The sequence below is a fragment of the Thunnus thynnus genome, chromosome 2 (assembly GCF_963924715.1).
Source record: "Thunnus thynnus chromosome 2, fThuThy2.1, whole genome shotgun sequence".
Lineage (NCBI taxonomy): Eukaryota > Metazoa > Chordata > Actinopteri > Scombriformes > Scombridae > Thunnus > Thunnus thynnus.
In genome coordinates, this window is record NC_089518.1 from 8,085,414 (window position 1) to 8,112,460 (window position 27,047).

Genomic DNA, 27,047 nt, shown 5'->3' on the forward strand with positions numbered 1-27,047 from the left:
CATTGTTCGTCCTCCACATTTGAAATGTCCTCTGAGCTACTTTGCAAAGGGGATGAATGTGAATTGCCTCTCTGTGAGGGAGGTGGGCCATTATTCCCAGTGAAGGGCTGTGATTTAGCAAAAACCTCACCTCGCAGGAAGCAGAGCCCGGCACAATGAAGGCGGGAGCCCAGAGGTTTGTATCTGAGGCTAATGAACCATCCGAAGGAAAAGGAATATAAACAATGACTGTTGAAAGAAAGACACATTTTCAGCTACAGCGAGATGTGAGAGAGCTGACAGCATTGTTCCTCCTGCACATGATCCCCAGACCACATGGGACTGTATCTCTAGTTTCTCTTGTGTGACGGTTGAACAATCAGTGAGATTTTAATATTCCTCACCCTTTCAGAAGAGGATGGATGGTTGGAGAAGCAGGTGTGAGGTCAGCTAGAGTCAGAAATTAACAACAAATTCCTCTTAAAATATGTTTAAAATTCCACCAGTTTTCTGTCTAAAAACTGGTGGAATTTGCAACATATTTCACTTTGGTAGACACGTTGCTGGATTTTGCACCCCGCTCACAGCAAGAGGTTTAAAACCTGTTTGGACTGCCCTGAGCACGTCTGGCAGCCTGGGCGGTCTGGGATGTTTTCCACAGAGGGACTCCAGTAGACTGAGGAGACACATCTAACATTAGTGAGTTCAGCTTTCTCTGTGTAACTCAGTACAAAGGTTTGGCTTTGAATTTATCAGAGTTCAATGAGGAGCACTCTTCTCTTGCAGCCCCAGTGTGGGATTTAGTCTGATTGGATGGAATTTGACATAAAGGGCTTGCGGGTTTTGGTTTGAATATTTGCTTATCAGTCCCAAGTCATCTTCAAACTGTGTGCTGTCTGGACCTCATCATCAAGGTGAAGAGCGACTCTGACAATGGAGAACTCATTTGGGTGAATATGTCAGCTTTATGTGGTTCATTAAAAGAGCTGAGCGTGCAATTATCACAGCTGTATGTTTTGCTGAGTTGGTGTAACTGATCAGAATATCCTCCGAGTCCCTCAGCTGGGTCATCCACAGTGTGAACCTGCTGTTCACAATTATGTTACACTGTGAAAAGCTTAGATAAGGATGAGCAGAGAATTGCTTAACCTTGTGGAAAGACAAAGAGAAGACAGGAGATGTGGGATGAAGACAAATGCGTCAATCAATGAGCCACATTCAAGGACCTAAATCTCTTTATTCTGTGAGTTCTGCCCATACGAGTGTTCAGTGAATTATTAACGTGATGAATGCAACCTGAACATGAGTTATGTCTTGGTCATGCTGCCATTTAAAAAGAGTTTCACAGTGAAATCAATTAATTTCAAGATTGGCTGCAGCGGCAAAGCAAATCTTTAGCGTCAAGTTCAACTTTGGTGAACATGTGAATTTGCACCGTCAGCAAACTCTCAGCTGGAGAGTCCAAAACAGCTCAACGCTTATTAACCATGTTGTACCCTGTACATCAACCTGTTGAGACATAGTTCTCAGACAAGTGACAGACAGTTAGCAAGCTCGCTACCTGTTGTGACGGGCATTTTCCTGTCTGGCTAGCTACATACTGGTTCAGCTCACCAGCTATAATAGTTCACCAACCAACCGTGCAGGGATCGACTACATCACCAAGCTTTTGGCACCACTTAATTCCTGAGGAAGGGTGGATGAACGTTGCTGACTGGTACGATCAGGCCTTATGTTTATGAGGATCAGTCATTTGCATAACTGATGCCCCCAAATGATATAAGCTGCCTGTTCGGCTGTATTTGTGGATAAATCTCATTCACAATAGTGTTACACAAGCGTAAAATGAAGAACTTCACACTACGGTGCTTTAGCTCCTTTTGTCAGAAATCAGCAGAGGTAAATATTATGTATCTAGCAGCATCAGCAGGGGACTGCAGGATCCAAAAAGCTAATAAATTAGAAAGTGTACAGGCGTCAATGCCGTGTTGTTAAAAGAAAACTACATTTAACAGTATAAGAATAGCTCTACGGGGCACAAAACACAAACAACAATCTCTGGTGAGTCAAAATCAGTCAGAAGAGAAAACAAACAGTAAAATTATTACCCAGACTGTCCGTTGTAAACATCCATCACACTTCACAGACTTACTGGTTTAACTTTGTCCCATGTTACTGTCTGTACTTGTGCAGCCTCACGGTGCTCCTGTGCAACACTACAGATGCACTCAGCAACCTCAGCAATGACTTTGGTCATTACCATGTTATTATAACCAAAGCAACAAAAATAAAACTCCAGTTGTAATAGTTTGTAGTTTTCTATTAATGGATTCACATAAAATCAGAGGGATGAGGAGGAGAATGCTTCCAGTTATAGGTGATGCTACACAAGCCTGGAGCACTTGTAAATTTCATTTCTGCCCAAGAGAGATTACAAGCATCAGTAAATGTGTGACTGCAACAAGTTCTCTTAAATCACTCCAATGAATATGATTGTACGAGGGATTCTGACATGATGCTCAGTGTTGTTAGACAAGAAATTAAAATGTGCCACTTTTACTCTGTATACAAATAATCATTTGTATTATCTGTCCCTGTTGCCTTGTGACACACTTTCCAGTGAATTCCAGACAGGGTTTGTCCTCTCTCCCTGTCGGTACCGCCTGCTGTTTAATGTGAAGGTCACTTGATTGTGTGTGTGGCTAAAGCAGCAGCAGCAGCAGCGACCACTGTGTCAGCCCTGCTTAGTGTTCCTCTGTATGCTCCGCTTGGCAGCAATAGACTACATTGTCCACAGCTATGTTAGGAGCAAGTCCTTTTTATCCTTTTTTGCAGGGATACCCTTGCACTTGGCTGTCCTGTTTCTTCTGCGAGTGCCTTAGGGGAGATGCACATGAGTAGTGAGTGTTCCCTGACCTCCAGATTTAGCCCAGGCATTATACGGTGCTAAGCCAGGCCAGGATCAGGCCAATCCAGTTCAGGCTTGCTGCAGCCCAAAGCTATTACCTCAAGGAGCGTTGCAGCTTGTTGACTTTGGTACTAGAAAGAAAATGTAGCATCCTAGATGTAGTCTCTGCAAGCATGAGCATGTTGGCACCGTCATATTTCTGACGCAGTGACAACAGGAAAGAAAACAACAGTCCAGCGCAGTAAGACATCACACAGCCCGTCTACATTATGCCACAAACACAGGCAGGCAAGGACACGCTGCTTCACTTAAACCAAGATGAAAATGTGCAGCGCAGCGCTGACAGCAAAGAGAATTTACTGCTTGCAAATCAAAAAGATTATTTTATTATGCTTCACATGAATGAGAATGAGGCAGACCCCCCTTCTCACTCACTCTCCTAAAAAAGGTTGTCTCTCTCTCTCTCTCTCTCTCTCTCTCTCTCTCTCTCTCTCTCTCTGTGTGTGTCTCCCTGCCTCCATCAGTTACATATTCAGAGAAGTGCAGCACAGCAGTATATTCTGCCAATGCAGAAGTCCAATTATTTCTCACTGTTGGGTTGAGATTACACACACACACAAAAGCTCCACCATACATGACTGCTGAAATATGGCAGAGGTTGGATGTGTTTCAGATGACTCACAGGTTTTATGGAACCAAACCGGAGATAGTTATAACCGTGTGTTGCCGAGCTTATCGTAAATTCCTCCACATTCCTGAATGTAGATAATCATTCCACATAAGAGTGATTACTGTGCTGTACATGCTCCATCTTGCAGGAATGTATGCACCCAAACACAGATAAAGCTTCTGTCAGGAAGGTTTGCACCATATTACACCATGATTGGTAATGTGGCAACATACACCTATCTACCGCTTCATTAATTACATTTCCCTGCAATTAGCTCCTTGTTTATCCAGTTTTAATTAACCATGAAATTATATATCCTTCCTATTTGGAGGTGACGTCTCATCTCCTGGTGTATTTTGGTCTCTTCCTGAATATATATTTGCTCATTATGGAGTCCTGCAAATAAGATGAAATAGTGGGTCTTCTGATCCTGCCGGTAGCTGAAGGAAGGGTGTGTGTGTGTGTGTGTGTGTGTGTGTGTGTGTGTGTGTGTGTGTCTACATGTGTGTGCTAAGAGTTAGTGAAGGACGAGGCCAAGGGCAGAGGGAGGGGCTATGTGTGTGTGTGTGTGTGTGTGTGTGTGTGTCAGAATGACTCAGAGTGCAGCAGTGTTTCTCTGTTATCACACTGTGGGAGGAAGAGCTGTGTCTTTGTCTTCTCCTCATCCACACACACATGCACACACACACACACACAGTGATTTGCACTAGATTACAGCTTACTACAAATAGCGTTTCAGTCAGGGGTCCAATATGAAATTGCAGTATGGAAGCCCCTGCTGGTACCAGCTTTGTTTACGATGTGAATTTCTCCAGTCAGAGATGTTTTTTTTCCTCTGATGTGTTCACATTGTTTGACTTGATATTCATTTGCATATATTTCAAAGCTGTGGATGATGTCAACAAAGTAGGGCAACATGTATTTTAAGATGTTTGTATTATCGTCCAGATCTGTGAGAGTCTTTAAGAATGTGACACGATAAATAAGCATGCTGTGATTGATCACAAGTCAGTACATCTGTACATTAACCCCTTAGGACCCAGTGTCCTTTGTAATAGACTTATTGATTGTTTTCAGCCAATTAAAATGCTGTTTTAAATGTTGACTGCTTGGTAACAAAGTAGCAACTTACTGATAAATTGCAGACTCTGACGTTCTTTTTAAATATCAGTTTACATCCATTCAGAAGTCACTTTTTTGAACTGCGTACTAAATAACCAAGGTTATATTTCAATCAGATCAACTGTAAGTGTACAACAATATTTATTGATGTCAGCAACAGAGACTGTGAAGCGTCTTCATGAAGTGAAGGCTCTCATGAGAATAGGAGACAGGAGACAGGCCGGGATCCCCCCAGAGTCCTGACGCTGTTGGTGCTGGAGTGAACCCAGCAGGGGGTTGATGGAAATCTTTGGATGAGTCTCCGTAGATACCACGGAGGTCATGGTGGTGATGGGAGGATGTGGGTTGCACACTAGCAGATCTGAAAGACAGAATGGCAGAACTGCAGCAATATTCAAAGAGACGCATCTAAAGATTGATTGGCTGGAGGAACTCAGGCAGAAATATGATTGGTCAGGTACCGTGATGTCAGAATTGTGAATGAAGTGTAATGATTTAAATAACTGTTGTGAAATAGAAGTGAAATGCAAGAGAGGAGATCTGCCCTCTTCAACTTCCGTCAAAGCTTCATTAAAAGTTCATTTTTTCTTTGATATGAAGAATATGAGATTATCTCAAACACACATTTAACAAATACATAGTTACAGCAACCATTGATGGGAGAATCATCATATTTGTTTACATCTCATATTTATTCCATTGTAATCGATGTGAAAAAATATAAAACAGCAAGATGAGTTGACTTTTTTATGTTTACATGTAGAAACAGATAAAAAACTGATCAGATCTGAAGGAGTTCATATATTAACGGCAAACTAAAGGAACAATCAACATAAATATAGCAGTGCATCTTCATCAGGGCCAGTACGTCTCCAGCTTCAGTGCTCCTTCAGTGCATCAACTCTCCAAGTATCTGGAACGCTACTGGAGAGATTAATCTTCCAAAAGTCTTTGAAGCATCGGCATATATAAGATTACATTAATTTGACTTTTTTTTTTCCTATGCATAGCTAGAGAGCATGTCCTTTCATTTATAAATGAAAACTAACCCAACATGGACAAAGCTTGATGCATTTCCAACAATTTAGAAATCCAAACACACAAAGTGGGAAAGGTAAGGAGTCACCTATCTGACCTTCACCATGACCAGGATTAGCGTGCTAAACAGTGTTTTTAAAACTTTTAAACTCCAGTTGCTAAAAGTTTAATGTAACATCAAACTGAGTTTTCGGGGCCATTTTCCTTCATCAAGCTTTGTTAAACTTGTAGTAAAATGTATTCCAACTATGCAAAGTATATGGAGTAAAGTAATTTTGCACACTGATGGTTTGACAGTAATGCATTCATTGTGCAGCACATGCAGGAAGTTCCGGTATGAACTGGATTGTGCCGTACGCTGGGATAAAACTGCATGATGTCAGGCTGATAACGGCCAGACCGGCCAGAGGCCCAACGTCTTCCACTATAGCACACAAACATGTATCCCATGTTTGTGTGCTATAGTGGAAGATGCCTACAAGCATGTTGTAATTTTTTTTGTACTGTAATGTTTTGTTGCCTAAGCTGACAACCTCATGATCATGACGTGTTGCAGTAACTGGCGTCTCAAGTTCTCCGGTATAAAGCACATAATGTTCTGGGATGTTCTCGTGGCCTCTCAAAGTGCAGCAAGAATAATCAGATCCTAATTAAAAAGCTCACCACCTCTTTCTGTGGATGATACATTGGCCAGATTGGCTTTGACACAACCACAGAAACACATTAACTAAATGTATCATCCCCCCCCTCAAGTGCTTTAAACATCCTCTGCCCTAAGCTTATTTAGGGAACTGGATGTTTGCTTACTGACGTTCAGCACCTCCCACACAATGACATTACTTTCCTCTCGGGAGACTCTTTTGTGTCTGAGCCAAACTGTTCTCTTCCATCATGAACATTCGGAGCACTCTCACATTGAGTGCACCGCTTATGAAAGGAGGGCAAGAGGTGATTGGATCAGTCACACTCACCTGTGTACTGCTTGATTACCTGTTGTACCTGTTAAAACATTAATTAGCTTAATTACCAGCCATTTTGTTGCATGTCCTGGTCATGTGGTTCATGGTCATGTTGCCATATCATGCCGAATGTTTATGAGGGATGCAGGTAAAAAGTCACATGACTCACTGTTATTGCTGGGTACCTAATGATGTGGAAAACACCGGCTGTCTGATGAAGAACGGGGATTTGAAATGTTAATGTAGTGGCAGATTTTCCAGATCAGAAGTGTTTGCATGCTTCCAAAGTAAACATTTTGTACGGCTGGAATATAATCATGAGTCAAGTCACACACAGTCGGCGCTTGTAGTTCAGTCAATCAATGTTGCTTTGATCCAGTGTATGAAAGCAAAAACAACACTGTCAGGTTTTTCCAATTTAGTTTCAGCAATATGAACATTACATTTCGGTAATTTAATGCATTTCTCCCCACAGTTACCACAGTGTCCAGTATGTATACCAGAGCAGCAGCCCTGCTGTAGAAAGTAGCAGGATTAGATGAGCAGCTTTGCCAACATATGGGATCATTTTTTGATTTTTATTAAAGAAATGTACTGGCCAGTTAAAGGAATTATTCAAATCAATATGGGAGTCACGCTCATCCGTTTGATTGCCAAGAGTTAAATGAGAAGATCAAACTGCTCTCATGTCTCATGTATGCTCAATACCAAGCTACTGCCAGCAGGCGATTAGCTTAGCATGAAGCCTGGAAACAGCTAGATTAGACTCATTAACACTTCATATCTCATTTGTGCCTCCTCTGGTTGAATGAACACTTCTACATCACTGCAGCAAGGTGACCACATGATACTGTGCTCAGGGTTTTACTTCTGATGGAAACAACACATGATAACAATAAATATAGCAATCAATTTAAACTTTTAATGAAAAATACTTTTAAATTTCAATACAAATAAATGTCGAGGTTTCTTCCTCTGAAAAGGGTGAAGAGATGATTCATTCTTTCTTTTACAGGTTGTGTTTGTTATTGTGTTTACTTTGTTATCTTGCATGTTGATACAATATGATGCAATGTCTGGTATTTTTTCTCTCCGTTTACCAGAAATGTGTTGGCTCGGTTATTTCCCGGGAAACTAAAAAATATGAAATTCCATAATATAGAATATTGATTACTAATATTAAGTAATAATACTAAGAAAGGGTGAGGTGATAAGAAGTTAGGGATGCGTGATACTTTTGCCGATATGCTGATATTTCTCAACTCATGTCAATACTGATATATCACATATTACACATGCAATCATAGATTGTACTAAGTATGATCAAGAAACACAATATATGAAGGACAAACTTCTGAGTTCCGGAGCTCAGCATTAAAACTGGCCAAGTGGGTTGAGCAGTAGTTTTCTTTGAGTGTATTAGATACGCTAGCCGAGGCTAGCCGGGGCTAGCTGGGCGGCTAGCGGAGCGTTAGCCGCAGCACGGCCAGAGGGAAGCACAGACAGCTAGCCTCCCCTAGCGTCCCAGCTAGCCACGGCTCTCTGTGTGGATCCAACCGGAGCGCAGAGCCCTGCTTTGCTATTCAGCTTAAAGTCGGGCAGCTGAGTGAAGTGGAGCCGGCGGAGGAAGCACAGCCAGGCAGCAGAGGAGAAGGCAACAAATCGGCCTGTCATATCGGCAGAAATGTTTATTTTGGGCCGATGCCAATATTTCATTTTAAGCCTAAAGATACCGCTGACGTGCCAATATTACTGTGCATCCCTAGAAGAATTCCTTGAAAATCTTCTGCCCATATTAGATGAATAATGAACCATTCCATTCATCCGTGTGTGCTTTCTTCAGGACAGTGAAGAAACTGCTTCTGTATATGAACTCATGGTTTAATGCAAGAGTCCTTCTGCTGGCTAATTGAAAGTGATTGAGTGGTGCTGAGAGTAATTGAGTGCTGCTGAAATCACCTTTGAGCAGAGTAAAAAGCAAATACTTTTTAAAAGGCTCTAAAATAAAGTCATTGTAAACGGGCAGCTGTTCCATTTGTCCCGGCTCACATCCAGCATTCTTAATGAGCACAAGCAGTGTAAAGATGGCTTAAATCACAGCTTTGCATTTGTAATTAGTTTGGCTACTGTCCAAATTATTTTTGACAGCAAAGAGAGATACATGTGTTAACCCTGAATTAGACCACTATTAGTTAACAAATGAGGTAAATCAACCTTGATTACATTAGACTTCAGTGTAGCCGACATGAATTTCAGCTAAGTACATGTGCTGTTGTCTATACAGGATATGATTACCACCTTTTAAAAGCCCTGGTTTAATTCAGGGGTGCACTTGCCTAAATGTTGCTTCAGAGGCATTTCAAGTCAATACAATATAATTGTTCAAACAACTAAACACAGAATCCATATCAATTTGTGACTGTTCTGGTGTCAGTAAAGACATGCTTCATCCTCTGGTCCAACCAACGAGCAGATGAACCAACAGCTGAAGGACTTCTTCTTTATTTAAGCAGCATTGTGCTGAATCAGATCCCAACGTTTCCACTCTAGCCTTCATCAAGGGCCAAACAGGAATACTGGGTTGAAAACAACTTTTTATATGTCTCCAACAATTTCCAACAAATTGTGTCAAAACTAAATAATAATAAACGAAACAGATGTACCAACATGCCAACATTGCCATCCCTTGAACCATGTCGGTAGTGTGGCTAAGAAATCATCATACTTCTGCTGCATATATATATACATATACATATATTCTTTTTTTCAAGAGGGGATAAAACCACTCATGTACATATTTTTGGAATCACATTTAAAGCTTGAGTTAAACTTCTGTGATGCCTCTGCAAACCCACACAGAGGAAGTTGTTAAGGGTAACCATAGGTCACAGAGGCTTGCAGAGGACTTGACCTCCCAGATCTCACCAAAGCAAGCTAACTGATTCATCCAACTCCTGTCAGGTCGCAAGTTGAAACAGAAATTAAATAAAATGTAATCGTATACTTAAAATCTGTATAAAAGAAACAGCCAAATGAACATCTGTGAATGACCCATGTGTACATTTGCCTGCATGCAGCATGTTCCATCTTTAGGTCACATTCAGACTGGCGATCGCCCTGCATGACAAAGTGCAGCATGGCGTTGCATCAGTGGTCCCAATGCAGGGTTGTCTTGTCACTGTGCATTGTTTTGGCATCTGATAACTAGCTAAACTTCCCAATATCATACATTGTGCATGCTATACCAACACCAAGGTCCTCAACATGTAGTGTTGTGTTTTTCTGTATTATTGAAATGAGGGTTTCTAGCTAGCGATGTCATTCTTTCACTACTTGTTAGGCTGTTTAGCACACTACTTTAGAGAGTTGAAATTAAAGTAAGTGTTTTAAAAGCTATTTCTGTGTCAGTCCACACTAAATTACATTATAGACATTTTCAGTTGGTATCAACATGACATTTTTGAACAGTTTTGGTGTGTTATGCTAGTAGCGGCTAATGTAGCCTGGAGCTGCTAGCCTCACGCAAAGATGAGGAGTGGTCTAAAGAAGTCTGGTAACCTCACTTCTTTCTGTCTCCACACACCCATATTTTTATTTTTATAGTTAAACCTGAATCTTCAGCCCCAGTTGACACTGCCTCAAGTGACATCACTTGAGGAAATGTATCAGATGTCGCACAGCTCAGGCTTTAAAACAGCTTTATTCACACATGCAGTCCTACTCCCCAACATCTTTAAACAGAATCTGATGTGTAAAATCAGTGCAGTTCCCTTTTAACAAAAAATTATTTTTAACTTAAGTTTGACTTTAATGATATTGAAAATGAAAAACATCAGTATCATTGACCTACAAAAATCCACATTAGCAGGAGTGCAGTGTAAAATCAAAACTGTTAGTGTGAGAAATACATCATGAAGGTGAACGGGCTCATTATCTCAGTTGGTCTCAAGCTGAGACAATTCAACTGAAAAGACATGCACACACTCACATTCCTCCACACTCAGGCCCACTGTATCTGGTCGAGTGCACCAGGCGGAGGAACAGACATCTGAATGAGGTCACGGAGTTCACGTGCCTCTCCTCATGCTCCACTCTGAGTATCAGCCCTTCCTTGACCCAGCCTGCATAGCAGGGCACTGTTTCCTCTCCTCCCTCTCACTTTACTGCAAAAAAGAATAGCATCCATCTCCCACTGCATGGCGGGCTGCTCTGTGTCCTCCACGTTCTCTGAGGATAATGGGTTTTGGTGCAGCTTGCACAGATGGAGGCTCAGGGAGTGGTCCACCATCAGCTGTATTGGCCTCACTATCACCCCTTAAAACACAGAGTCGACTCCATTTGCATCCCAACAGGATCTAAACACTTTAGGCGAGGAGTGTTGCACCCCTCCCCTCATCTGAATCAGACGTGGTAGAGATTAGTGATGTGTTCAATGTGCAGCTGTCTTGCTAGAATAGTATACTGTGCTTTCTTCAATTATATATTTGACATGTTTGATTGAATCCTGTTTTAAAAGCTCCTATAATGATGGATTCTTTGATGTATCATTGATGTTTTAAACTGGTGTCACTGTGTTTTTTTAGGGCAGCGACGAGGGCGATGTGGACAAGAATAAGTGCTGCACGCTGTGTAACATGTCCTTCACCTCAGCAGTGGTTGCACAGTCACACTACCAGGGTAAAATCCATGCCAAGAGGCTAAAACTGCTACTGGGGGAGCAGCCTGCCATCACAACCAAAGGTATAGCCTCTGTTACAAATGCATTGTAGGTATAAATGATAAAGGAGCTACATGTGTCCAAAGGGGATTTATTATTGAAAAGAAAAATAATTAAGGAATGAGACACAAGATGCCATGTGTTGACAATGTGTGGAGGTGTTGCTATGTACGTGTGAAGTGGAGTAGAACCTTGTAATTGATTTTAAATAATTATGTAGCACTCAGTTTAGACTGTGTGTGTGTGTGTGTGTGTGTGTCTCTGATGTGTTGTTTCTTAGTTGGAGTCCTAACAAACAGCAGTGTCTGATGTATTACTGTCCAGTGTATATATTAGTGTGCTGGCGCAGTGTCTTGATTCAATGCCCTGAAACACCACATACACACAGAGGTGCTGTAGGGGTCAGAATATACTGCAGGAGCCCAAAGGCCAAATCCATACTGCAGCATGGCCCAGGGCTGCAGGAATCATTACTTTTACTCCAGTTGTTGTTGATGTAACTCAGCATCTTCTGTGTACGTGTTCTGTTTTTTAGTCATTTGTTATTTGTGGTGGTGTTATCCATTATTTATCTAGCTGCCGCTTCTTCCCATAATATACTAGTCACCTTGCATGCACGGTGTATGCTAGCTAGAGACTGTTGTCCTGGAGAAGCAGCTTCTTTGCTGGATATTGTCATTAGGTATTCCAGCTGCCCCTCAAACAAAGGTCTGTGGTTCAAACCCACTTCAGCCTCGACATGTTAACACATTCACAAAGACATTCTTAGCATTGCCCTTTTCCAATACACCACCTTAAATTTAAAGCTCCCTGACATTTCTAGTTTGCCAGATAGATATGCAAAACCTACTTTTGTCAGTCTGGCACTGGTTTTTCAACTTTAAGATGTATTCTAGGTGTGTAGTCTAAGATGATTTTTAATATAGTACTTTGTTTGCTGGTTAGCTGACTTTGATCTTTGTTTGTACAGTATCATTGGGAAATACAGTGTATATATAAGAGTTTCTTGACACCAAATTGGAATTTTCGTACTAAATTTCATGGCAATTCATCCAACAGTTGGTGACATATTTCACTCAAAACTACAGATATCAACCTGCTGGCAGTGCTTGTGTAAAAGTTGAAGGATCAGCAAAATAATTAGGATTCCTCCTCTGGGAACCATGAATGTCTGTAGAAGTTTAAGTTGAGATCTTTCACACACAAGTGAAAACTTTGAAGAGCTGGTGGAGCTAGATGAAAACTCAGGGGATCACCAAAGTCATTAGGGTTCCTCCTCTGGGGACCAGGGATATATGTTCCACATCTCCTGGCAATCCATCCCATAGCTGTTGAGATATATTTCAAGGTGATGGTCCAACCAACCAATCAACCAATATTGCCATCCCTAGAGCCAGAACATGAGAAAAATCAGTTTTTCTGTCTAGATAACAGTAGTATGACCAGAACAGTACTCATGTACTATATATTAGTTTTACAATGATTTACAATGTTTTACACATCCACAGTTCACAGTTTTATGTGTGAATTTTACACAGCCTTTGGCCTGTGGGAATAATCTGACCCTCTATTCTATAATATATATATATATATATATATATATATATATATATATGCGCAAGTCATCAACTAAAGCTACTTTACTTGTCAGATCTGATAGGAATGTTTATGACATAGAACCTGAGTAATTTATGGAAGTAATGAAGTCATGCATATACTCTATGAATTACATTGCCAGCATTGTTCACATACAATGCATAGTTCTACATTTCACTGCCAGTATTGTCCTGCAGCACTAATCCCATCTGGACATCATCCTGCGGTCCTGACATTAAATGATAAATCAGCAGACCTCTTTTGTTAAAGCTAACTCTGTTTTGAGAGGAAAAGGAATAATGAACAATGCATAAAATGCTGGGATTGTCTGGAAAATGGGACTCTGGTCTGACATTTATAAATCACTTTCATCAACATTATCATTTTTTGATGGTCAGCTGCCAACTTACTGTATCGGTCTCCAATTCACTTTCACTCTTTGCATGCTTGCTGCCCTGACTCCATCATTACTTCTGAACTCACCTTGAGGTGTAAGCACTGCACTTTCTCCTACTGCCCTCTTCAGGAAAGTTACCACAAACACTTAATACAAAAATGGAAGTGGGATATTACAATGGGAATGTGCAGAGAGGTCCATAAATGCTTGATTGTAAGTTTAAGTGGAAATCAAGAACAATTTTGCAAATCTTGGCGATCTTATGTGCTGTGGTGCAGATGGATGGAGGCTCTAAGGATGGCGTTGTCAATCTGTTGGTTTGTCAGTTGCTCTACCACTGTGGTACAGACTGAAATATCTCAACAACTATTGAATGAATTGCTATAAAATGTTGGACAGACATTCATTGTCCCCAAACGATGAATCTTACTGACTTTGGTGATCCCCTGACTTTTCCACTAGCACCACCACGACGTTGACATTTGTGGTTTTGAGTGAAAAGTCTTGATAATGTCTTTTTAATTGACTGGCATAAAAATTGGTTCAAACATTCACGTTCCCTTTAGGATGAATTGTAATAACATTGACGATCCATCATCAGATCAAAATCAGTGGTATGACTTCCCCAGTCGCCTAACCTGTACTTTTTAGTGCTAATAAGCAAATGTTAGCATGCTAACAGGTAAAACTAAGATGATACAACATTATAACTAAACATTAGCATGCTAGCATTTTTCATTGTGGATATGTTAGTAGGTTGATACAGTAGTATGACTGTAGACTCTTCGTATGGTTTATGAAAATGTCACATGTTATGATTTTTTAGGCCAATTACATCTTACTAACAGCAGCCCAACAAGCTGGTGTTGTTGGCTGGTTTTCCTGAGTCTGTGTGTGTCTATGTGTTATTTAGATTTAATCACCAACTGCTCTTTACCTTGGGGTAACTGAAGTCTGCTGTTGTTGTGATCCTCTGACAGCTGCTCACCTTGAATCTGCTTACAAATTGGCGGTTGTGAGAATAATGAGCGAAGGTCACCGGGGGAACCAGTGAATGAAAAACACAGCAAACATTATATTTTCAGATTGTTCTGGAGCCCAACACCTGAGTCCACAGTGAGCAGTGTGAATGTGAATAAATCAGCCTTGAGCTATGTTTGTTTACTGGGCTTGTTGGCGCTCCAGTTGACCGAGTCATTTATATGCACTACACAGCTTTGTGTTTTACTTTGTGCTCTCAGATATCCCTTAACACTTCTTTATTTGTCGGAAGTTTTCTGTTGACTGATAAGACGCTGCATTTTTATAGTGGAATTATCTGAAGTCTCCTATTGTTGGGCTGAATTTATCCTGCATTATTATTGCCTCAGCCACTGTAGCCTTCTCTTCCCTCTAAAGTGGTTTGAATCAGTAGATCAGAACAGAAACCTCTTGTCTTTTGAGTTAATGTCTGTCGAACCAATCCTTGAACCCTCTGGCTGAACAAAAGAAATATTATAATTCCTGTTACTGCAGTAGCACCAGAATAGCATTTAAGCATAGAAAGTAGGACAGAAGAAGTTAAGTCTGAAGAGCTTGTTCAGGCTGAATTCAAAAGCTAAATAACAGTGTTTTGCACTGTTAAAACCAAAGGGAAATATAATTGTCTCTCTGTTGTACATCTGAAATGAAAGAACTGAAAAAAAAGGTCTTAAATTTTGATAATAAGCAGCTCTGTGCTCTGGATCACCTCTGTTGGCTGGGTTTGTGCAACTATCATGACTAAATGTTCAGCAAGCGCTGCTGCACCACCCCGCCGCTGCTGCACCACCCCGCCGCTGCTGCTTCCTGTGCTGCATTTACCGCCCAGCATCCACCTGTGGGCTCTGTTCTTTTTTATTGCAGGTTAGCATCGATCTCTCTCTGCTCTTGCTTTGGCTGGTTGAAATATTTATGTTCTCAGGGAGTGATCGAAACAGAGTCTGATGCCAAAGTGAAGTTTTTATTTATTCTCCATACAATGTTCCTTTTCAATTCATGGCTAAACTACTGAAGGGCACATTTTACCTCCTTCTAGTGTGTATTGACGCAGTGCTCCAACAAAAGTAGGAGAGTCACACTTGGTGTTATGTGTAGGTTCCCCAACACCAGAGACATAACATGCATTTGCTTCTAGTTAGCTCTGTTTGCTTACTTATTGTTTAATCTGTTGCAATTCCAAAAATGTTTATGTAATTACACTAACACTGTTCCATAACTCCTGGTTTTAGTTCAGTAATAAAATCCATTGGTGCTTCTCTGCGTCACGCTGTTCTGCCTTCCTCCTCCGTTATCCGTCTTTACCTCCATTACTGTTTGTTTGCAGTCAGATCAGAGGAAAAAACGAGGTTTATAAAGGTTTATAGTCTGCTGTGCTGTTTTCCTGTGTTGCTCTTTGTACAGTGATGCAGTAAAAACCAAAAAGTCTGATGCTTGAACTAACAACAGCTTTGAGCCTAAATCGATTAATCGGTAAGTCAATGGACAGAAAATTAATCTGCAACAATTTTCAGAATTGATGATTTGTTCAAGTCATTTTTTAAGCAAAAGGTTCTCGATAGTGAGGATTTGCTGTTTTTTCTGTTTTATATCTTTGAACATCTTTGGGTTTTGGAGTAAACCAAAAATCACTAAATAATACTTGTAATATTTCTTTGAGTGAACAGAATTTGTGCAATATTTAACAGTTATAACAATGTCTTGGACACTATGAATTGGATTTTTACAAAACTGCAACTGTAGTCAAGTATCTTCATTGCTGCATTCTGGCATATTACTCATGTCATTGCTGGGATGGCCTACTGTAGCTTCAGATTGTTGTTACATGCAGTTGGTTGGGTCAAATGGTTGTTGGTGACTGCAGGTTCAAAAGACAAATGGACCTGATTGAGAACAGGAAATAATATGTATATTAGCCAGACACTTTCTATAAACCTTTATAGAACCAGTCTTGCTAGATCCAGCAGAAAATTATTTGGACGCACACAGGTCACATGTTTTTCTCCACGCAGATATTTTGGTGACCCATACATCTAATAATCTGTCAGTAGATCAGTTGTGAAACTTGGCTTCAGGTTTAAAGAACTTAGATACTATTTGTTTGGGTTGTTATACTTTTCTTTCTAACAGCACTGGTTGCACTGATGATGTGGTGTTCAAACAGTGCCCGTTGCTATTTGCTCTCTTTGCCCCTTGTCAGTGACAGACACAGCCATTAAGCATACCATCTGTGGCCAATGGTTCAGAACAGAGGCAGCGCCATCCTGGCCAGAAGACGAGGTGACATGGCCATCAATCATATTGTCACCCAGCAAACTACTGGGACACTGTGGAACCTGCTCCCCACCCGACAGACACATTAGAACAAGACTAAAAGTCTATATGCTGTCGGTGTAATGATTACCACATTCACTATCTTAGGTTAACATGTTAGCATGCTAACACTTGCTAATTTGCACTAAACACAAAGTATAGCTGAGGCTGATGGCAATGTCATTAGTATTTGTTCTTAAACCAAAGTAATGGATAAACTGGAGTTTTGACCTGATGATGGTGCGAGAGGAGATCATCAAAGAGATGACTATTAATCTATCCGAACGTTGTTGAGACACTCTAAACACCAAAAATGTCAACCTTGTGGGGTTGCTAGATGAAAAGTCTGAAAACTATGAATGTGTGTATCAAATTTAGTGCCAATCCATCCAGCAGATGTTGAGATATTTCACAGGATAAGTGAAAACTTTGACCTGCTGGTGGTAATAAAGGAAAAGTTAGTGAAAGTCATTAGAACTCATAGTCTAGCCACAAGGACATCTGTTCCAAATTTCATGGCAATCCATTTATTATTTGTTCAGATATTTCAATACAGACCAAAGTGGTGGATTGACCGACTCTCTAGCATAGCCAAAAAGCATTTCTTAAACAGCGTACTTTATGGATCGCAGTGGCTGATATCAAGTTTTTTTTGTTGTTGTGAGATTCAGAAACATCATATTTGACAGTTTTCTCCTCCAAAAAATCAAAAGGTGCTATTATTCAGTGCTTTACTTGGATCATTTTTAGAGTGGAAATGTATGAAACAGCATTTAGAACATAATGGAGCACTAAAGCTCCTCGTTAATATTCATAGATATGATGGAATACCAGATCTCTCACACACTCACTATTAATACTTATAAATAGGTGCACTTATACTACAATAAATTGATAAAAGAAGGATACTGAGTCTGTCAATAAAGGAGTCTGTTGCTCCTGTCCAAACGACCCATATTCCAGTTGAATTAATAGAACTGCTAGCTCTGGGCTGAGCTTGTTTTATCCTCTGAAATAGTAATTTAAAGCACCTCTATTGTACAGGCACCCAGATCTGTCACAAATAAAAAATGTCAGGAAGATAAATCCAGGGCATCAGGAGGCCCGGGATATTGATTTCTACATAAGTAATGTCAGCGGACGGGCCGAGTTCCTGTGTTGATCCGCCTGCCTCTCGGGACGCTCTGTTGTTCCTGAGCCTGCTAGCAGCTTCATACAGTTGCACAAACTCTGGCTTTCCGAGTCTTGTTTTCCTCATTCACCCCAAACACCCATGAAGGTGCTGCTGTTAAAAAAAAATCCTCAGTGAACTCTGGTGAGAACATAGTGTATCTGTTGTCATGGGAGAACCTCCTAAACTTTACTTGTTACTCTTTCCCCTTTGAACAGCTGATGGACATTAAATGATTTGTTAATAGTAATGTTATTGTGTAGCCTAAATAGTTACAGCACTGTGGTCTAAAACTCTAAAACCAGTGTCACCACAGGATTTGAGTCAACCAGTGATGTGTGTCTCACATGCACAAGTGGGTCCACCATCTTGGACAGCGAGGTACGGCAACACCACTCGGACAAACCACACACACCCACCCGACTCAATTACACCTCATCAATGCACATCCACTAAAAGTGCTTGTTTGTGCCACTCAGATTGTTATTATGTCTGTTATTGTGTCTTACAGACCAAAAAGAGGAATAAAACATTTCTTTTCACCTGATTCAGTCTGTTTGTTATTGTCTCAAGCTAGAAGAGTTGAGTTGTTGCAGGAAGACAACGGTGGAAACGTGAAGTGTTGTGTTGGAGTACAGAAAACAGCTTAGTGTTATCTACAAGATTGTCATGGCTGAATGTTTAGCTGATTATTGAGCTGTTGAGACTTCTCCTTCAGCGGGACTTGGTTAGACACAATAACAAACATACGGTAAAGAAAACAGTTTTAAGCACTTTTAGTTGATGAAGATGGAGATAGTGGTAGAGAGAGATAGAGTGTTATTGGTTCCTGTTATGATTGTTATAATTCTGTGCATTGATAGGTCAGTTATGAGACCAAAAATATTTTTTTATTTCAAAAGTGAAACAATAAACAATGTTTTTTTTTTTACTACATTTAGTTGCATTTGTTAAAAATGTCTTGCTCATCTACATTTCCTAGTTTTAAAATCTGGCCCAATTGAATTTGTAATTGAATAATCCTGGTGTACATCATCCTTTTCGTCCATAAACCCCGTTAAAAACCCCGTGATAAACATTTCAAAGTTGCAGAGTCATCAATCTGAAATGATAGAGTTGATAAGCTGCTGTTCTCCTGCAGGCTGCATCCTCAGCTACTGGATTACACACATTACACATATCTATAATCTAACAAATAACCCCTCTGTGACCTTTGAAGGCTGATTTATGATAGGTCGCACAACGTTTTCAGTTTATGCTTCGGAGAAAGGTTTCAGTCGTCTCTATGGTAACCAGAGGACATCCTCCAGCTGGCTTGTTGAGTTACATTATATCATCCCAATCAGGACAAATTAAACGTTACAAGTTATCTAAAGTTACAGACCAAAATATGAAATTATGTAATTCCAATTCAGTTTCTTTATTTCCAGCTCAGGCAAGCTGAATGAATGTTAATCAGTCATTTGTATTTTTATGTAATCATGTATTTTAATATTCCCCCACATGGCTGATGGGGTTTCTTTGAGCACTAGTTCCACATTCTGGACGGTTTCCAGTTGTCTGGGCCGTAAGCACAATAGCTGCCATGAATGTCACTTCCTTTCACATCTGCAGCTTAATGCGGGGAAATATTGTCCCTGCACTGATTTACTGGTATGTGATTTGGAGAAAATTGAGCTAAAATTTTCATAAGACCATGACTCTCTTCCTTCACATTTAGCTCTGCTGACTCTAAATGTCTCAACCTGTTAACAGTAACCAAAAGTTAGAGTGAATGAATCATAGCAGTAGCGTTTAAGGGGCTCCGTTATTTTTAAATTGCCACCTTCTGGTTCCCTGCAATTTCTCGAAACTATGAAATGAGCTGCCTCAGCATTCAGACTGTTTTACATTTTCATACATTTACATTTTGGGGATTTTGCTGACGTTCTTATGCAGTGCAGCAGTACATAAGCTCAGTTCTGAGATCCTTATAAAGCTCAAACCAATTTATGGACCCTTTTGGTTTTATTTTGGTTTTATTTTGATGGAAAAGTAAATTAGTTTTAGTCACAAACCAAGTTTAAAGACATTTTAGTCACGTTTTTGTTAGTAAATTTTGTTCATTTCTAGTTTAATGTCTTCTAAGCCATCTTTAATGTGTACATGGTTGCAGGTGTTGTTGGCATCTATTGGAGGGTTAGCAGATCTTGTGCAGATCACCTGTGAAGAGTAGCAGATTCAGTTCCCTCAAAAAAGGCCTTAAGAGGCATTAAAGAGTCATAAATTTCATGTACAAAAGTCTTGGCAGTGATGTTAGTTGATAAAATTAATCAGTAGAATATTTTTGAATCGGATTACTTGCTGTCAGGAGATGTCATACACCTGTTAACTAAAAGTGGGACTGTTACAGCAGTGGATTGTGTTTTGTGGAGTTTCAGTCAGCACCATCAGAAACTTTGAAAGCACTGTCACTATACTGCTCACTACAGTAGCTCGAGAGTTTGTCTCACAAGTTGTTCACTGAAGTACAGATTCCTGCCTGGGTGCTGCTGCAGATGAGCAGCTGAAACATCTGGCAGTAACGTTTCTTTAGTGTCCTTCTAGGAAGGTTTAGATGGTTGACAGTCTGTTAACGCTGCACTCATTCCTACCGATAGTAACAGAAAAGATAACTGACTGAAAGTAACATTAACGTAACATCTAGAGCCCATGCTAACGGTATGTTAGCTGTTTTTGAAACGTCATTGTGCTAGCCTACATGATGTTGTAGTTTGTGCCAGCTGTTTGGTCTTGTCTGTTTTTATGTTTGCCAACGTTACTGGCAGAGACATTAATGAAATGCATGCTGCTTATTCATGCAACAGGGCAAGAAGAGGTATTTTTGGGGGACAGAGGATATCTCAGAAGTATACAGTGTGTGTCTCTGCAGATGCATTTAGCTTGTTGAATAAGACTTTGCATTAAAGCAGTAATTCATTTGTCAGTTTGCTCATCTTTTACTTTATTGTTTAGTTTTTATTTGTTTAAGTATTTAAGTCTCATTTTCATCATTAGAGAAGTCATCAACAGATCAGGACCATAGTACTGCAGTAGTAGTAGAACCTTCAGACTACCAACAAGGACCACCGACCGGGGTCCCTGGAGACCCCAAGAATAAACTACCACCATAGTTAAATGTTAACATTTCTTCTCAAAACATTATCAGTTATGTAATAAATGTCATCTGAAAAAAAAACATATTAATATTATTTAAGGAAAATTACAATTAATTTGCATATTGTGTAAAATGAAAAACTTTTCTTTAATACAAATTGCAGCTTTTATCAGTACAATCATTCCATAAAGCCTTCAAAATGACTGACGGGACCCCGATACATTGGTATCTTTAAAAAGCACTAATTAAAACAGGAACAGAAAACAATGATATGAAGTCATTAGGAACACATTTATTGACAAAGTGATGAATGATGGAATGATTGAATAAATCACCTGTGAAACATTATAAAGAGTAAAGCTGTGGTCTGCAGGTGCAGCAGTCAGTAGGATTAAAGGTTAACAGCTTTTACCTTTTCTCAACTTCACACAGACTAAAGGATAAAAAGGTTCAGCCTAACAGACTCATACATCTCCAGGATGGAGATGGGTATTTTGTTGTTGTTGTTGTTGGTGTTGTTGGTGTTGTTTACTCTCCATGGCCTGCACAGCTCGCAGTGAGTCCTCCTCAGAGACAGAGTGAAAATATGAGAAAATGTTTCGTTTTCTGACTCGTTCAGGCAACGTTTGTAGGCAGAGGAGAGGGAGAGGGAGTGGAAAGCCCAAAAGGGAACAGCATTATAGGAGGAGATAACTGCATGGATTCAGAGCACTTTGATCCCCTCTCCTCAAAGATGCTGATTCTCCTCAGATTTATAACTCTGTTCACACTAAATAGGTCTACTTTGTACTGCATCTCTGTCTGCATACAAATACCATGCAAGGAGAGGATTTGGCTTTTAAACACAACTCAGAGCTCTAAACTAGTGCAGGCGGTAAAATGACATGTTCTACTTCAGCTGAGGAGATGTGGTATTAGTGTGGCACATGGAAACATTTGATTTCAGCCTTTGAGGGAATGAAAGAAATGTATTTGCTCTACTGTAGATTTTAATGGATTTTTACTGTTCTTTCATTAAACCAGGCTAGCCAATGATGAGCTTCATTTTCATGTAAACAGCCTCCTAAAAGACAAAAGAGAATGTAAATTAGAATATGATGTAAATTGACAGCCGACCGAGCCAACACAGTATCTATACAGCGACCATAAAGCCGAGTAATCTGAGTGTTTAGCGCAGAGTGTTCTTTGTATTAAAACCTAACCTAATTTACTTTTAACTCTTTGTGATGAAGCTCAAACAAAGCTGCTTTATACTTTGTAAAATGCATTTGCATTAATGTGGAAATACAGTACGGCTGTTTGTGTAAAGCTGCCTTTTGAATTGTAAGCTTTTCATCCAAGTAGGGTGGTATTTGGTGCATCTCCCTGGAGACAGTAAGTGATGTGAATATGAGTAATTATTGCCATGGAAAATGTCCTGTGAAGGAGAGGAGACCCGCTATCTGAAGGCATGAGAGTTTCTGTTCTACCTACCAGCAGATCATGTATGTAAGTCTTCACATTTAAACAGCTCAGCAGCTACCAGCGTCCCATTCTGCAGAAATATTAATGAAACTTCTGTCCTACACTGGAGTCAGGCACATGCCTATAATATATTTATTTACATATAGAGAATCCATTATGTGATACCATCAGGGAGTTTATTCATGACATGACGATGACCCCGAGCAGACAGCTAGAGTCATAAACAACTAGAAGAATGATGATGATGATGAAGATGATGAGTCCTGCAACAGATGGTCTCTGATCTGAACATCATGGAGTCAGTCTGGGATGAACATGAAGAAGCACCTGAGATGTTCTAAATAATAAATCCACAGAAGAAGATTCTTCCTGCAGGATGGTTACAACAACCTGCCTGCAAGTCACCATGAAACACTTTGTGTTGAAGTGAACTGAGGAGAAGCTGCTGTTTTAAAGGCAAAGCTGCTCACAGCTAATATTGATTTACTTTCTGCTGTTTACTCAATTTATATACAAGAATTTGCTTGCATAAAAAAACAAATTAGATGAAAGGTGGCAGTGGGTAAATTAAGATAAGGAAAAAAAACACAACAGAAACAAAACTAATGTTCAGTGTTTCAGTCTTTTTATTTTCATCTTTACTGGTGTAATTGTATCAGTCCTAACATTCAGAGAGAAAAGCATTTGTCTGGCCAGTTACATCTTGAAGATCTGGAAAAGTATAAATGTCAGCGGCTATTCTGCAAAGGTTCTCACTGTATAAACCAGGAGTCTTTGGAAAAGCTGCCAGTGTTTAAAGCACAGAGGCTCAGTTACCTTTAAATCCTGGTGCTGAGATTAAAAAATAACACGGGGGGTATTTTTGACTCCACTATCTGCATGTATCATTGCATTGTTAGTGGCAGAGATGGCAGTCAGTCCATCCACCACAAATTTATCTCAACAACTATTGGATGGATGGTTGTCATATTTGGTACAGGCATTCATGTTCCTACTGTCTGATGCCACCAGCAGGTTGAAACTTGTGGTGTTGAGTAAAATGCTTCGACAGCTGTTGGATGACTTTTCAGCTAGCGCCATCATCAGGTCAAAATGTCGATTTGTCCAAAACTATGCAGCAGTTTGCCGCTCTACACGGTGAGCATCACAACACACTGCAGTAGACTGTAGTCCTGTTTTTGTGTGTGTGTGCACATTATTAAGAGTCTTACTTTAACAGGATGGACCCAGAATTGATTCAGACAGAATTACTGTTTTGTCTCTGCAAAGACAATACCTGAAAGCATGAATGTTGAGGACATTCACAGTGGAGAGCAGAGCAGAAAATCTTCTAGCAGCCTTAATCCAAAAATATTCAGAGAAATATCAACAGTAAAATACTCACATTGCCCGATGTACCCTTCATAAAAATGTATCACTAAAACACCTATTGAAGAAATGCATGAGCACTCGACTGAAACTGAATTTCAAGAAATGCTGCATTTTAAGCCTCTGTGCTGGATCGCTTCATTCTTCCCTCCTTCTTACAATCTGAACCAACAGGCAGAACCCTTAACCCTCATCTGGTCAGACAGCAGTGAGGCCTATCAGGCCAATAAACCACTGCAGTGTTTGTGTTTGTGTGTCCTCTGACTAACCAGCTACAAGGCTGTCATTATGAAATGTGGCATGTGTACTGTCTCCTTGACTTGATGATGATAAATCAAGACCATCAGGCTAAGATGATTCATACCCTGATGTACTGATGATTCTCCCCAAAAAATGTTCTTAGACTTCAATGTCAAAATAATTCTCGGCTGCAGGAGGAAGCTGCGGTCCTGTCGGCGTGGTTACCAGTGCTAAGTGCTATACATCCAAAGCTCATGAAATAATCTCTGTGCAGCAAAATAAGGCACATTTCTATCTTGCTGACTCTTAACCCTATAATATAGAAACGGGTGAGGGCTTTTTCACAGAGTTTAAGTGTCCTTTACGCAGCAGGTGCTGCACCGAGCCGACACCATCTGCCTCCTGGCGATGGCGACGAGCCCCGCCTTCTGAACTGAGCTGAACCCTCAATCAAAGCACAGAGGGGTGTTAAACAGTATGACTCTAATGATGCACTAAATGGGAGGAAAGGGTTTCATTCCTTTATGTGCCTGCTGGGTTATCGATGAGACCGAAGAGCCATCCTGCAATAACACAGCCTGGTATGAAGGAGGAGTCTGCCACCTCGTACTGAACAGAAAGACTTTAAAACTAGTGGGCTGCTAGACAAAAGGCTGGGACGCTGTGGTAAAGGCTGTAAGAATATTAAATCAGGGTGTGATTACACGTGGCTGTATGGAGAGGTTGCACTGATGATGATAAATGATCTTTGCTCAGGTCTTGTAATCATGTCCCTTTAATTCTTTTGTATTCCAAGAAAATGATTTGCCAGAGTTTCTCCTCTTTGCTTCTCGTTTCCTCTCTGCTCTTCACTTGTGGGCATCTTTAACACAAGAGGTTTGACCTGTAAACTTTCTACAATGTTTTCTTCACACTTCTTTTTAATAAAATAGATTCTAACCTAAACCTGAGAGCAGTCTGCTGTACTAGTGTGGTGGTCTGGGTGGATGGTGGACGAACAAAATGCAGGATTTTGATAGCAGAGACTTTGGTTTGTGTCTTTCATCCCACATGTGATTATGTTTAGGCTGCAAACTCTTTGGTTAAAGTTTCACTAATCAATATTCTTATATCAATAATGATTATGCCTTATGAAAGGTGTACCTGGTAGTGACAATTCTACACAGAAATATCACCCAGCTCTGCAGTTCCCTCCGGCTCAGCGGAGGATTTTAGTGTCTTTCAGCTCATTGTTTTGATTCGCTCCCCCCGATCTCTTCAACTCCATCTCCAGCTGCTCCAGACAGCTCAGAAAACCTGCTGCACACTACCGGTCCAGCATCAAAGCAGACAGAGAGAGTTAGTGACTAGCTGGTGAACACAGATATTTGTCTGAGGAGTTAGTGGAAATAAAGATAGAAGATAAAGATAGAGTCTGTACATATTCCACACAGAAACATACTGATATACTCGATACATAAACATTATATTCTGCCTGTATCCCAAACCATATAAACATACAGACACACACAAAGTGAGTCTATATTTACACAATCATGTCAAAGAGGCAAAAGGGACAAAACTTCTGCTAAAGAAGCTCTTCTTCATTTTAAAGTCCTGTATTTACAACCAGATGTCAGTAGTGTGGATTCAGAGGGTGATCGTGTTCATTTGCTATTATGAGTGTAAGATGTGTGATGGTTCTGTTGTTAAGAGAGATCGGGGGAGTGAGGGAGATGATTTTGGAGGCAGTACGTGTAATCCTGATGAGTTTGTCTTTGTTGGAGAAGAAACAAGGAGAACAGTACAACAGGATGAGTTGAATTACGCTGTAGAGCAACAACAAGAGGTGTTGGCCAACAGACAGTGTCAGATATGGATTGTTCAGCTCCAAATGGAGCCAGCTGGATGTCTAAACATGCACGTTGTGCTAACATGTTCACTAACAACTTTATAAGGTGATAATATGTCAGTGTTGTATTTAAAGCCTGGGTGCTGCCCTCAAATGGCCAAAAATAAATGAATAAATATGACTTTGGTTACATTTATTATAATGTTATAATGTCTTGTGTCATTGTTGAGGTTTTCAGTATTTAACACAGATGATGACCTTTTCCTGACCTTTACTGAGAGCTTTCAGTTGCCAAAACATCACCATGAAAACATTCATCATGCTTCAGTTCAGTCCTGGAGGAATACTGTAGAAAAACAAATGTATCAAGTATTACCTTATTAGTGAACATGTTGGGTCTTTATCATGTTGATTTTGACAGTAATGTGAGGTTTCGTAAACCATGAGCATAACCTTTGAAAGTAAAGGGTTGCATGCATTGACACTGTTACATTTCTAATTCCTTTTATCATTTGTCAGTTTTGATTTATTTTATAGTGACTGTTGGTGCCAGTTAACTGTTGAGCACATTTACATTGATGTTAAACGTCAGTGTTGGTTAATGTCCCGTTAGTTCTCACAGCTGTAAGAGAATTTGGGCTTTTTCAGGTTTTCAGGTGATTTTACTTTGCACTTCACTGCTTAAAATGCTTTGCTGGTGTGTGATGGGACTCCTGTGTATAAACTAGGACACTTGAATCATAGTTGTTTAGAGACTGGAAATGGAAAAGTCAGTACAGCAAACTCAGAGTTTCAAAGGAAGCGTTGGAGTGAAAAAAAACACATAATCATACATAAACATGAACTGTAGTTTTTACATTTTGTTTTTTGTACAGATTGAACAAATGAAATAGAAAGTGTGAATGAATGAGTTTAAGAGGTGTTGTAGGTGGACAGAGCTAGGCTAGTTATTTATGCTAAGCTAAGCTAACTGTCACCTGGCTGTAGCTTCATGTTTATTGTACCGACATGAGAGAGAGCAAATAGGCATGTTTCCCAAAACTATTCTTTTAAAACTGTGACTAAATATTAATAACCAGCAGCAGCATCATAAACAGATGAAGAAATGTTTAAAGTCAAGT

General features: G+C 40.1%; 1 protein-coding gene across 2 annotated transcripts in view; it reads left to right on the forward strand.

Annotated features, from left to right (window-relative positions):
* Positions 1–27,047, forward strand: part of zmat4a (zinc finger, matrin-type 4a) — a 133,614-nt gene that overhangs the window by 67,551 nt on the left and 39,016 nt on the right. For both annotated transcript variants that reach the window (XM_067601742.1, XM_067601750.1), the window contains one exon: positions 11,260–11,416. In XM_067601742.1, coding sequence (XP_067457843.1) covers positions 11,260–11,416 — 157 coding nt within the window. The remainder of the gene's footprint in view (positions 1–11,259; positions 11,417–27,047) is intronic.